Source organism: Dermochelys coriacea, chromosome 1 (genome assembly GCF_009764565.3).
Source record: "Dermochelys coriacea isolate rDerCor1 chromosome 1, rDerCor1.pri.v4, whole genome shotgun sequence".
NCBI classification, from domain to species: domain Eukaryota; kingdom Metazoa; phylum Chordata; order Testudines; family Dermochelyidae; genus Dermochelys; species Dermochelys coriacea.
This window is the reverse complement of record NC_050068.2, coordinates 43,085,756-43,098,328: the sequence shown is the minus strand read 5'-3', so window position 1 is coordinate 43,098,328 and position 12,573 is coordinate 43,085,756. Positions and strand designations below refer to the sequence as shown.

Genomic DNA, 12,573 nt, shown 5'->3' with positions numbered 1-12,573 from the left:
GAAAGGGCAGTCCTTTTTCTGGCTCCTGAGATTCTTAACAGCCTCTCATCAACTGAATTCCCTCCCCCACTATTGTAAAATGGATCAAGGTGCACATGAGGAGTTGGGGCCCATTTATTCATGTTTTAGCCATTTTTTCATCCACCCACTGGCTGTGCTGTCAGTGGCATGTTTACCTCCTCAACTTAGCTAGCACACTACCTCAAGAAGGAGGACAGCTGTCCTCTCCCTGTGCTGGTAGTTTCACACCTTAATAGCATGGTTGAATATACTGAAGAATACACTCAGCTATCCTCACTGTCAGACAAGGCATCTGTGCCACTTTGAGGCATTGAGGTAGAATTTTGCAGCAGTGTCCAGTACCACTTCCATGTAATGACTGAGCAGCAAATCTAAACTGGGTGGTCAGTGTAACTACACTGGTTGGACAATAGGTGATTGCAAATGTCTTTTTACCTACAAAGATCTAAGTTCAAATGCTGTTTAGTTCACAAGTGAAAACGGGCCTTTAATGGACTTTTCTCCACCTAACTACAATTTGGAATAACTAAAGTAGGCATGATTGACAGCTCCTACTCAAGAAAGTGTTAATGTTTGAAAATTGAAAATATTGATGAGAAGGACAGAGCTGCATCAGCAGAACTCTGTCGGGAAGCTGAAAAGAGCTGCTGCTTCTGCCCGAATGAAGATCCATGATCAATGTAAGACTACAAGTCATATCAGTAAATGATCCCAGTTTGCAAATATGAAGTCCAGTCCTGCACATAAATTCAAAAAGTGAAACCAGTCAAGGTCATAAGCACTATGCCAATTCTATAAGTGTTTATAGGATCAGGCCCAAGGTTTTATCATAGGTCTGTTCCAACTCCAGACTTGTATACTTCTCTAGCAGACATCTTGAAACCTATGAAAACATAAATAGTGCTCGTGCTTGGGTAATGCTTGAAGGTTCCAGTAATTTATGAATCCATTTGGCATTCATGTGGCTGTCGTGTTCTTTCATAGGCATCTATTTAAAGTTGGCAAGTGCTAAGAATGACTAAATGGACACTTGAAGTATTGCCAAGCTTGGCACTTTCAGGTGATAGATCAACCTGTACTCACCCTTCTGCACTCTTTCTGCCAGGAGAAAGGGTGTGTCTGAGACTGAATGCCAGTCAGTTGATACATTAACACCCATTTAAGATTTTTAGGCGTTGCATGTATCCACTACAAATGTCTTCCCTTTGTTTGTTTGTTTTTGGGTTTTTTTTTAAAAAAAAAACCCTCATTTGGCTACAAATCACTTTGTGTTTAAAAACTATTTACTTCAAAGGAATATCAAATTTTTAAAAATATTAGCGGCATCAGTATGCAGCACAGAGTGACACAGAAAATTCATTAGCTCTTCTAGACAATTTGTTTGTTAGTGCCTGGCAAACATTCATTCTCTCACTAAAGTAGTTTTTAACAACTAAGGTTGTGACTATGCTATTTCTGAGCATATAAAGTGCTATTTCTGAGCATCTAAACACAACACTGCAATACCAATTTCTAACATACTGCTTTTTTTAAAGTGCTTTGAGAAGCATAGGGTATGAAAGGCACTCTACAAAGAAAAATTCGGGAGAGATTTCTTTCAAGCACGTTATTGAAAATCTTTGCTTTTGAAAATATCCCCTTTTATTCCATTCTGTTGATACACTGATTATCAAATATGATGATAAGCTTTGTTATCTCTCTTTCAGATTCTATGTTCACAAATGGCCAAGGACCAGACTATTTATTTGTGGGAAATATCGTTTATACAGTAAGTTCTTAGCATTTATATCTTAGCAATTTTGCTGAATAGTAGAGTTGCTTTAAGTCTTAGATCAGAATTAGACCGTGTGTGTGTGTGTGTAAATGTTTTGTCTTTTCCTTTTCATTCCCTCCTTCAGAAATTTACTGAACAATATTGTATAAAAATTATGCTATTAGTTCTGTTAGGTGCCCGGAGGCCTTTAATATATAAATAAAAGTATTATTTTTAGAAGGGGGAAAGTTAAACAGCTAGGCGTGGGATATACATGCTGAATATAATATATTTCCTCCATTTCTTTCTTTCCACAGTATGTTGTGGTTACTGTTTGTTTGAAAGCTGGTTTAGAAACTACAGCATGGACTAAAGTAAGTGGTCCTCAATCTTTTTTGGTATCTTTCTTGCCCACATCTTCATATTGTATGTTATATTTTAATATAGAAATTTACAACTTTTCATATTCAGGTTTGAAGTGGAGAGAGTGTAGGTGAATTTTCATCTGGGTTACAATTATCTCTCATCTGGAGTTATATCACTGTTTTCCTTGCTTTTCACTTCATAGAGTATGTTTGTATTAGGGGATAACTGCAGATGACATTACCAAATTCACGGCTGTGAAAAACACGTCACAGACCGTGAAATCTGGCCTCCCCTCATAAAATCTGGTCTTTTAGGTGCTTTTACCCTATACTATACAGATTTCACAGGGGAGACCTGCCTTTCTCAAATTGGGGATCCTGCCCAAAGGGGATTTGCAGAGGGGTCACAAGGTTATTATGGGGGGGTCGCGGTATTGCCACCCTTACGTCTGTGCTGCCTCCAGAGCTCAGCAGCCAGAGAGTGGTGACTGTTGGCCGGGCATCTAGCTATGAAGGCAGCGCCCCGCCAGCAACTGCGCAGAAGTAAGGTAGCAGTACCACAACTCCCCGCCCCTTACCATAACCTTGTGACCCCTCCATAGCTCCGTCTTGGGTCAGGACCCCTACAGTTACAACACTGAAATTTCTGATTTTAAATAGCTGAAATCATGATATTTACTATTTTAAAAATTCTATGGCTGTGAAATTGACCAAAATAGACTGGGAATTTGGTAGGCGCTAAGCATAATGTAATGACAAGGACATGGCATCAAAACTTTGAAGTGGGGAAAGAGAAACATTTTTTTTTATTAGCCTGGCTCCTGTAGACAGTCTAAATTAATTTATTGGGTATGGCCACCATTGGAATACCTCCATTAAAGTCAGTGAATCTGGCCTGTAATTTACGTCTTTTCCATTACCTAATCCACTACACAGCCACTTTGGAAGGAATACATGCAGTACCAAACAAAAGGTGTCCAGCAACCAATAGGCAATTAGGGCTTGACTTCCACTAACTTCCGTGCCAAACCCTTTTTTTTTTTTGGCAATTCTTTATTTTTCAAGTCCACAGAGGTTTTTATATACTAGTGCTCTCTTTGTGTTTCCAAATATTGTTGCATTTTCTGAACCACAGAATTGATTAGAAGTGGGGATAATTGAAAACCGTACATATTCTCTGAACTTCAGATTCCTGAGTCATTCACAGCAATGATTGGCTATTACTTGCTGTCCAATAGGCAGGCATACCATAGGTGGCAGAATCTAGGGTAATAGCATCCCAGAAATCCAATGATTTTTCTCTTGATGCCTTCTTAACAGAATTTTTTAAGAAATATTAACACCTACATTTTCCAAAATGACCAGTGTTTTTGGGGTGCTCAATTTTTAGGCACCCAATTTGAGACATCTTCTAGGAGTTTGAGGTGTCTTAAGTGGGGCACATAAGAATCAAGGCATTCAAATTCACTTAAAAATGTAGGCCACAGAGTACTCTGCAGGTTATATATAGTTCAGCTGCAAATAACTTTCTTTTTGTAACTGTTAACTATACCAAACTCTTTGGAACAGGGGCTATTATACCTGTGAAGTTTCTCACAAATCATTTATTCTTATTTGCATAGTAACAAAGGTTTAACCCGGTGATATTACTAGTATAAATGGAGTGATGTGGACTTGTGTTCTGCGCACAAGCATGTGATCCAGGGGCTCTTGCGTTCATATCCCATCAGGACCCCACTGACTCCCTTAATGGACTTGGCCAAATCCTTTAATCTCACTGCCTCCGTCCCTCCAGTTTTAAAATGTAACAGTACTTATATACCTCACGGAGTCATGAGGATTAGTTAGTTAATGTTTCTACATGTTGAAGATGAAAAAGTGGATCATTTTATTTGATTTTATTATTTTGAATGTGGTGCCTCATTCCCTCATCTGAAAAATATAAAAACATAAGTGCTATATTTGTTGCTGTTTGTTCATAGATTTTATGATGTGTAGTTCAGTGCCATTTTAAAATGTAAAAACATTTATTAAAAACAAATGAACCCCCCCACACACTCTAAGTGAATGCATCCAAATCTGCTTCCTAGACATATGGGGCCTCTTCAAATCCTGTAACATTCAGAATAATTTGATGTTTCTTATCCCTCTTCCCTGAATAATTATCCCCATGTGACTGAAAAGACACCAATTATTGACCCTCCTGCTTTCTGAATTTAGCCAAAAAGGCACTTATGCTGGTCAATAAATCCCTATGTTAATTGATGTCAGCATGTGCAAAAAATCTTCCCTGTCAGGAGGACAAGGTTTTTTCTCCTTTCTTTTATATATTAGTCGCATGAGTTTTTCTGATATAAAAATAATATAAAGAAATGTTCTTCCTAATTCCTCACTCACTGGCTTGGGCCCTGTGGTGATTTTCTTCTCCTTGGGGGCCTTGTGTTGGTATCACTTATTATTTCAGCTGTGAAGGAATCAATGCATGAGGAACATTTGTAGTACTTGAAGAGTATTAAATGTATGACTGAGAGCCTCTTCTCCATCATCAAGTGGATTGGTTACACGCAGGTTTATTCTCAAGAGTGAGAGATACACTTGGCCACATGAGAGAATGTGATAGGTATAACTGAAAGCTCTAAATATAGAACTGACACAGATGCATAGCAGTTCTTATCCTGACTGATCCAGTAAGCAGGGTGGAGGGAATGGTCTGACCAATGGTCATTCCATGATGTACAGCTAAAACTTTAGAGTGGCACAGTTCAGAATGACTTATTGTTGTACGTAGTTTATATGTAGCATGGCCACAGGCTCTTCACAACTAACACTTATAGTAACTCGGCTTCCTACCTCAGAAGAGCTTACAAATGAATTTAAACAGATAGGATACACAGACCAGCAAGAGGAAACTGGAGCCACTATGGGCGTGATCTTCCTTTGACTTGCATTGATTTTAGACCTTCAAAAGTTACGTCTGGTTTACACCTATGTACATCAGACTAATCAGCCAGTTCATTTTAGTGTGAAATCAACAATGTGAGACAACCCAAATGAAGTGTTTAAGGAGGAATTTCAAGCAGGAGAGGGAGGGCACATGGTATACAGGAAGTAGGAGGCTGTTCCAAGCAAAGGGATCATGAAAGAAGGCATGTGGCTGAAAGCTAGAAAACGACACGTATAAAGTGTTGGGAGAAGTGATTGACATGGCCATAAGAAGAAAGATGGGGAGGACGTGAGAGAAGAGATGTAAGTAGGGGCAGCATCACAGCATGATGACAGTGAGGCTGAAGAGCTTAAAGCTGTTCTAGAATTAGAGAAGCATCTAGTGAAGGGTTTGCAGAGAGAGGCAATGTGGTTGGAGCAAGGGGAGAGGAAGATGCTCTTTCACCCTCAGTCTACATAAATACACCTATTAAAAAGCAAAAAAAAGTCCTTAGATCTTCCTCTGCTTATTTTTGTCTCTTTTAATCTTAGTGACTCTAGCAACTTGTAGCAGAAGCTTCAGTCTGAACAGTGCTAAGTCTGCTGGCTTATTGCTTGAAATTGCTGCAGCTCAGAGGGAGCAGTAATCTGCTCTGAAAATATGACTTTTTGAAGGGTTTTCTTCTCATGTAATTTCATTTTTTCTTTAAATATGAATTCCTGCAGCAGCACCACAAGAGCCGAATGCTGGGAAGTGTTCAGTGCCCTCAGCTACCATGGAAGTGTCTGATTCAGGAGAGCACTTAAGTATGTGCTTAAGTCCATCCCTATTTAGGAAAGGACCTAATCACATGTTTTAAGTGCTTATCTCAATCAGAACTAAAGTTAGTGGGAGATAATGGCACTAACATCTTGTGAGATTGAGCCCATAGTGAGCTGTTGGCAGGTTCCTCACAGCTCCAACAGAAACAAGCTGCCCCTGTATTATTTACATTTATTTAAAATGAAATAAAACATTAAAAACTTTTAAAATAGTAAATAAAATGAGTTTTTTTTACAAGCTGCCTCTTCAGGAGACAGTATGTGCTAAGCAAATAAATCATTCCAGCTTTCTGCCTCACATTTTGCCATCTATAAAATTAAGGCACTAATATTTCCAAATCACCCCATCAGGCTGTTTTGAAGATTAACAAGTTCATTTTATAAAGCAACTTTAACACACTTAGCTATGTAAAAGGTATTAAATATGTAATGTTAATGTAATGAAAATACTATTAAAATTATTTGTTTAAAAATTCTGGTCCGGTATGTATTCTAAATATTTTTTTACTTGTTTTTTGATTTTTTTAACCACCTACAAGCTGTCAAAATACATATGCATGAGAATGCAAACTGCAAAATAGGACCTCGTTAAATGCCCTGATGGTCCATCATATTTTACTCCAGAAAGGTCATTAGCATTCACATCTCAAAACATGGATTAGTAAGATTCTCTTAACACATAATCAGGAAGTTCAACGTACGTCTGTGATCAGCATTTAAAATATGTATTTATTATTAAGAACTATACCCAGCATCTGTCGTGCCTTTTTCATCCAGGATCTCAAAGCGCTTTACGAGCATTAATTAAGCCTTATAGACTTTAAGGTCAGAAGGGACCATTATGATCATCTAGTCTGATCTCCTGCACACCGCAGGCCACAGAATCTCACCCACCCCTCCTGTAACAAACCCCTGACCTATGTCTGAGCTATTGAAGTCCTCAACTCATGGTTTAAAGGCTTCAAGATGCAGAGAATCCTCCAGCAAGTGACCCGTGCTCCATGCTGCAGAGGAAGGCAAAAATCCCTCAGGGCCTCTGCCAATCTGCCCTGGAGGAAAATTCCTTCCCAACCCCAAATATGGTGATCAGCTAAACCCTGAGCATGTGGGCAAAACTCACCAGCCAGACACTCTGGAAAGAATTCTCTGTAGTAACTCAGATCTCACCCCATCTAACATCCCATCACAGGCCATTGGGCATATCTACCGCTAATAGTCGAAGATCAATTAATTGCCAAAATTAGGCTATGACATCATATCATATCCCTTCCATAAACTTAGTCTTGAAGCCAGATATGTCTTTTGCCTCCACTGCTCTCCTTACCGTACCCATGCAAAGCAAGTACTATTTTACTTGTTTACCAGATGAGAAAATTGCAGCCCTGGAAATTGAAGTGATTTGTCACCTAGAAAAATCAGTGACAGTTTCAGGAGCAGAATCTTGGTGTCCTGCTGCTAGATAACACTCTCCTTTTTTTTGAAATACAGTAACACAGTGTGTGTGAGCCCAAATAAAACAGCTTTCACATCTTTGGTATTAAAGGTAAACTCAACTTTCCATCTTAAGTCTGTAAACCCTCCTTTGTCAATAGTGTATATGTACAGTATACAGTCATTTATGACGTCACACTGTTTGTATTCAACTTCTGCAGCACATCTCCTTGATCACTTTAGTATTATGGCATCCTTTTCCCTCATCCATTCCTTTTAGTTGTCTAGACTGTAGACTCTTCAGGGCAAGGATTGTCTTGCATATCCATATCACCTAGAGCACATTTAAAAAATAGTCAGTACATAATAGTGATTATTCTTGTAGCCAATGTGTATAAGACACTATTTGATTCTTCCAGTAATGGCTATGTTAGTGGTGCATGTGGCTTATATGCATACATGCAATGGCATAATAGGACTTTTGTGGGTGTAATCTCTAACTCGTACCTTTGAAAACATCCACGTTGATGCATCACATAACTCAGTATAAGTAAAATAGGAACCAGGAGTCAGAGGGCACCTCAGAGTTCCAAGGAAAATCTGATGAGTTTCTGAAGCTACAAGTAAGATAGACTAGCTGAAAAGGCTGTCTGTCTGTGTCATGGAGAAAAGATTAAAGAGGGGAGCTGTTCTGTGCTGTTTAAACCAGTCTGTGCCACAGGCCTAAAACCAAGTACAGTAGACAGCTGTGAGTTGAGACTGACAGAGATCTGGACAGAAAAAGACTCCTAGGAGAAAAATAATAATGTGGGCATTATTAAGTGGAAAGATAGCTGTACTGTGTTCTCTTTTGTCACCTCTACAGTTTAGCCACCTGGCCGTTTGGGGAAGCATGCTGCTCTGGTTGGTGTTCTTCGGAGTCTACTCTGCCATCTGGCCCACTATTCCCATTGCACCAGACATGCTTGGACAGGTTAGTTTTCATGCTTGGATATGGGAAAGATTGGTGAGTGTGCTTTCTAACTGCAGCCTTTTGTCTTCAGTGCCTGGGGAAAGTAATACTACCTGCAGTGCTCATACAGCAACAGGATGATGCCTGTAAAGGAAATGCCTTCAGTGGGTGCACCTAAGCTTTAGTTAAAACATCCCTGCACCCTGCAAGTGTTAAAGTTTTACAACAGTAATTAAAATCAGTGAGCTTGGTTCTCAAACCTATTCAAAATGTAAGTCACTGTATGTGCTGTAGATAGTCTATGAAGTTTTCCAATTGATTTGAGTGGGCATGGACCTAAGCTCTTCATTAATAATGACTTTGGGAGGTTTTCTTGGTAACAAAGGTTTGACAAAATGCCAGACAAAAATTTGATATTTTAAAAACTTTGGGTTGTGTATGTCCTCTGTTCTTATACTCAGTTTTCTACTATTCCTTTCCCCTAACTTGTTAAAAGAAAATGGAGTATGTACCTGAAAACAACTTATGGGATGGTCAGAAATAGAAGGGAAGCTTATACGTTATAGGTCCCCAGACAATGTTAGTGGAGTTCTGGATTTGTTCCTTCATTGTCAGTTGCAGGTGGTGAAATTCACCCTGTCATAATTTCAACCTGTGGTGAACAGAGAGAATAATGAGCCTGTCAACTCTCCTTCAGTGAGAGTATTTAGAATAGGAGACTCCTCAGAAATGGGGGGCTAGCAAATATACCATAAAATACTATTCCAAGCAAACTCCAATGCCGTCAGAGTAAGTTACTGGAAAAGATGCTCTTACAGCAAGTTTGGAGTTACCTTTAAAGATGCCTTTGTTTATAGAGAATGGTTAGAATAGTGGACCTAAGCAAATTAATTTTATAATTTGCACATCAGAAACGCAAAGCACCCATGAACGAACTTAATGATTTGGAAGGTTACTTATCACATAATTTCATATAGTTGTTGGCATCCTTTCGTCTGTGAGAAACGGTGGGAATTGAAGCTTATGATGTAGTAATTCTGGCATCATTCTGTTTCAGCATGGTTCTGGTCTAATAAATATTTCATTAGATTATGGTACAATGCAGAGGATAATGGAGATTTTAGTAGATTATCATGGACAGCTTTCTAAAGCAAGGAGAGAGAATGACAGGATGGGATCAGCCATCATATGACTGACAGAGACAAACACCAAATTCCTTTGATAGTATTTCATCATGTCCTCAGTGTGTTTCACAGTGCACATTTGCATCAACAACTCTAATTCATATTTCCATAAATTAGGCTGAAAGTTGATTAGGTTTTAGCCATGAGTTGGTTTTGCAATCTATAACAGCAGACTCTTAATGTTGCTATTAATGGGTCAGCATTTTTAATGCACAAGTGTGAGGGAAAACTAGTCCCACATATTAGAAGGCTCAGACTATAGAGTTCAGTTCCAGAATGCAGTGGTTTTTAGAACTCTTTTTTTATTGCAATAACACCCCCCCCCAAAAAAAGGACCATGACTGGAGTGGATATTAACCACAATGTAACCCACAGGTCCCAGAGCAAAGAAACTGATGTTAAATAGCATTTTATTTTTGCTTGAATACTTTCTAGAAAACGTTTTTCTACTTAAGCCATGTTATTTTATACTCTTTGGTTTTCCAGAACAAATGATGTCTTGAGATATGACATTAATATCTTGCTGAGGGTAAAACAATCCTTATTCTTGTGGAGAGCACAACATTTATGTTCTGAGTGATTGAGTGAGATCATTAATGTAGCCCAATACTTGCATAGCTGTTCCTGGATCAGTAATCACTATTGAAGCCATTATGGAGTTGTTCATCATCTTAACAAAAGTACAAGAGCCTTTGGGGACCAGGGAGTCGTATGTAATATAATATGTTTTCAGCATAAAAATTAAACAGTACCACTGTGTTGTAGTGTTATATTTTTGCTCCCTAGTTTATATGCTTTGAGGGGAGAGAGGTGAAAAAAGTGTTTGTTTTTTGTTTTTTTTACCTCTTAAAAATGATGGAAGATCCCGAAGATGGAGGAAGCTTCTGTAGAACTTGCACTAACTTGCACAGAGGCTCTTGAAGTAATTTGCTGCACAATATCAAACCATGGTCAAATGAGCAGGCACCATACTAGGCTACAGTCTGTAAAATGAATTGCTTCTCTTCTTCCAGGCTATTTTAAATATTCCTTTGTTCCATCTCTTTTCCTTTTTGCAATTGTAAGTAATCAAGATGTGTTAAAAGCAAGGTGGGACAGTGAAGAGTTTATAGTTTTTAAATCTCTTTCATTAGAGTGTTTCTAGTTTAAGTAAACTAATTTTCAACATGTATCAAACACTTCTACTACACAAAATGCTATAGCACTTAAAAGCAACCTAGTTCTTTTTGAGTATAATGCTTAGTTAATGTCTATAACAACCAGTACATCCCATCATGAGTCAAAAATATGACATGCAAAGCATTTTATTCCATTTATTCACCAAATGTCTGCATGGAGAGTCTCAGATATTCAAGCATCTGAAAAGATGTATTGTTTCTGCTGGGGTTTATTAAACTATTGAGTAAGTATTTTTCTCTTGTACATTATGTTTGGAGCATTCTCATATGGGGAAAAGCAGGTTTTTCCTTCAGGGCAAAGAGAAGTAACTACTGAATTAGTTATTCTCTACTGTCAGACAACATATTTGTTTTGTTTCATTTAATGCATTTCATAAAACAATAAATGAAACATAGTGCTAATAAGACAAAGCAGTGATAAAATCCCAGTGGAACTTAATGGAAATTTTACAATAATAAGAGATTTGACGCTTTGGAAATTAAGTAGAAAATCTTTGGTAGCTTTTTGGTGGTAGCTTTTTTAAATCCATACATTCATTCCCTAAACAGTACTAGAAACAGGAGTTGAAGTCTACACCTCCAGAAGGCTTTAAAATTGTATATGACAGGGATGTCCTCAGCCTAGTCCCCTTGTTTTCTTGAGCCTCTTTGGGTGTTTTTTTTGTTTTGGTTTTTGCACAGGAGGTAGTATTGAGGAAAGAAAGGGATCTACAATCCTTGCCTCTGCATGGCCTGAGTTGTGCACATGAGCCAGTTTGGACTAGCTAGCTAGGGAGAGGCTGCTTGTCTTCTACTAAACTCCTTTTTGAGCTGCAGCTAATTACCCTTTATGTGGCCGGCCAGCCACATCAGGGTGCAGGGCCACAGCCTTACCCATTTCCTATCCCTTTTGGGGTGCATGGTACTGTAAAAGGAATAGGGATGGGCTACAATTCTGCCTGTCCCTTACCTGGGCCACATAAATGGGGTTTCTGGGGTCGGGGGGACTTCTTCTTTTGTCCTTCTCTCCTCACTGAGTGCCAGACATAAAGTCAAGGGAGACTTTGGCCCTATGTAAATAAGAATAACATATGTGGTTGCACTCACTAGAATAAAAATATATTGAGCCTCAAGTCTTAATCTGAATACCAGCCGGGCTCAAGAAGATTTCCCCCCTACCCTCTCTTCCCAGGTTGTTGTTATATGCTTTATGGGAGGTTTATGCTTTTCTCTGGAGCATCTGGAATTACCCATTGGTAGAGACAGGATACCACTGATCTCTTCCAATTTAACAGTTCCTGTTTTTCCCCCTCTCTATATAAGCATCTTATGTTGGTCTTTGCCTCGTTAATTTTGTTCCAAAGGCTCAAAGGTAATTTGTGTCGTACATAAACTTCATTGTCCATTTTTAGTCTTGTTTTTTCTTTTAAAAAATAATAAAATAAAAAATTCCCGTGCTGTGGTTAGTCTGCCGTGTTCGGCATTTGGTGGTGAGGTTTTGTTTTGGGTTTTTTGCTGGGTGACATGTTGTATGCAGTCATGTTCCAGACCTATGATTTAAGTATTGTTTTGACCACAATATTTTGATTACAGATCAGCATTACTAACGTCTTCCACATTTGAGGCTTTTTGCCCTCCCAATAGTTGGAAGAGCCAGAGTTGGCACTGTACCTTCAAGTTTTTTGTGTGTAAATCTGCTTCTAGCTTCTAATACTTCTCTTGCCTCTTCTTACCTTTTTCTTTTGTCAAGATGAGACTCACTGATCTCTTAACCAAAATATATTTTTTGTAACCATCAGCCCTACGTTTGGTTAATGGAAACAGCAAACGATCAGGGCCACTCCAGTGAATTTTATGCATGAATTTTGAGAGATTTCTAGCTCTTATAGCCAATGGGAAGCTTTATTTCTCTTTCCTGGTGCTGTCTACTTTGCTTTCAGTGGGACACTTCTTAGGCTGAGTTGAG

General features: G+C 38.7%; 1 protein-coding gene across 3 annotated transcripts in view; it reads left to right on the top strand.

Moving 5' to 3' along the window:
• ATP8A2 (ATPase phospholipid transporting 8A2) overlaps positions 1-12,573 on the top strand; it is a 663,533-nt gene that overhangs the window by 502,982 nt on the left and 147,978 nt on the right. For all 3 annotated transcript variants that reach the window (XM_038388027.2, XM_043504314.1, XM_038388029.2), the window contains 3 exons: positions 1,728-1,789; positions 2,092-2,148; positions 8,180-8,287. In XM_038388027.2, the coding sequence (XP_038243955.1) occupies positions 1,728-1,789; positions 2,092-2,148; positions 8,180-8,287 (227 nt within the window). The remainder of the gene's footprint in view (positions 1-1,727; positions 1,790-2,091; positions 2,149-8,179; positions 8,288-12,573) is intronic.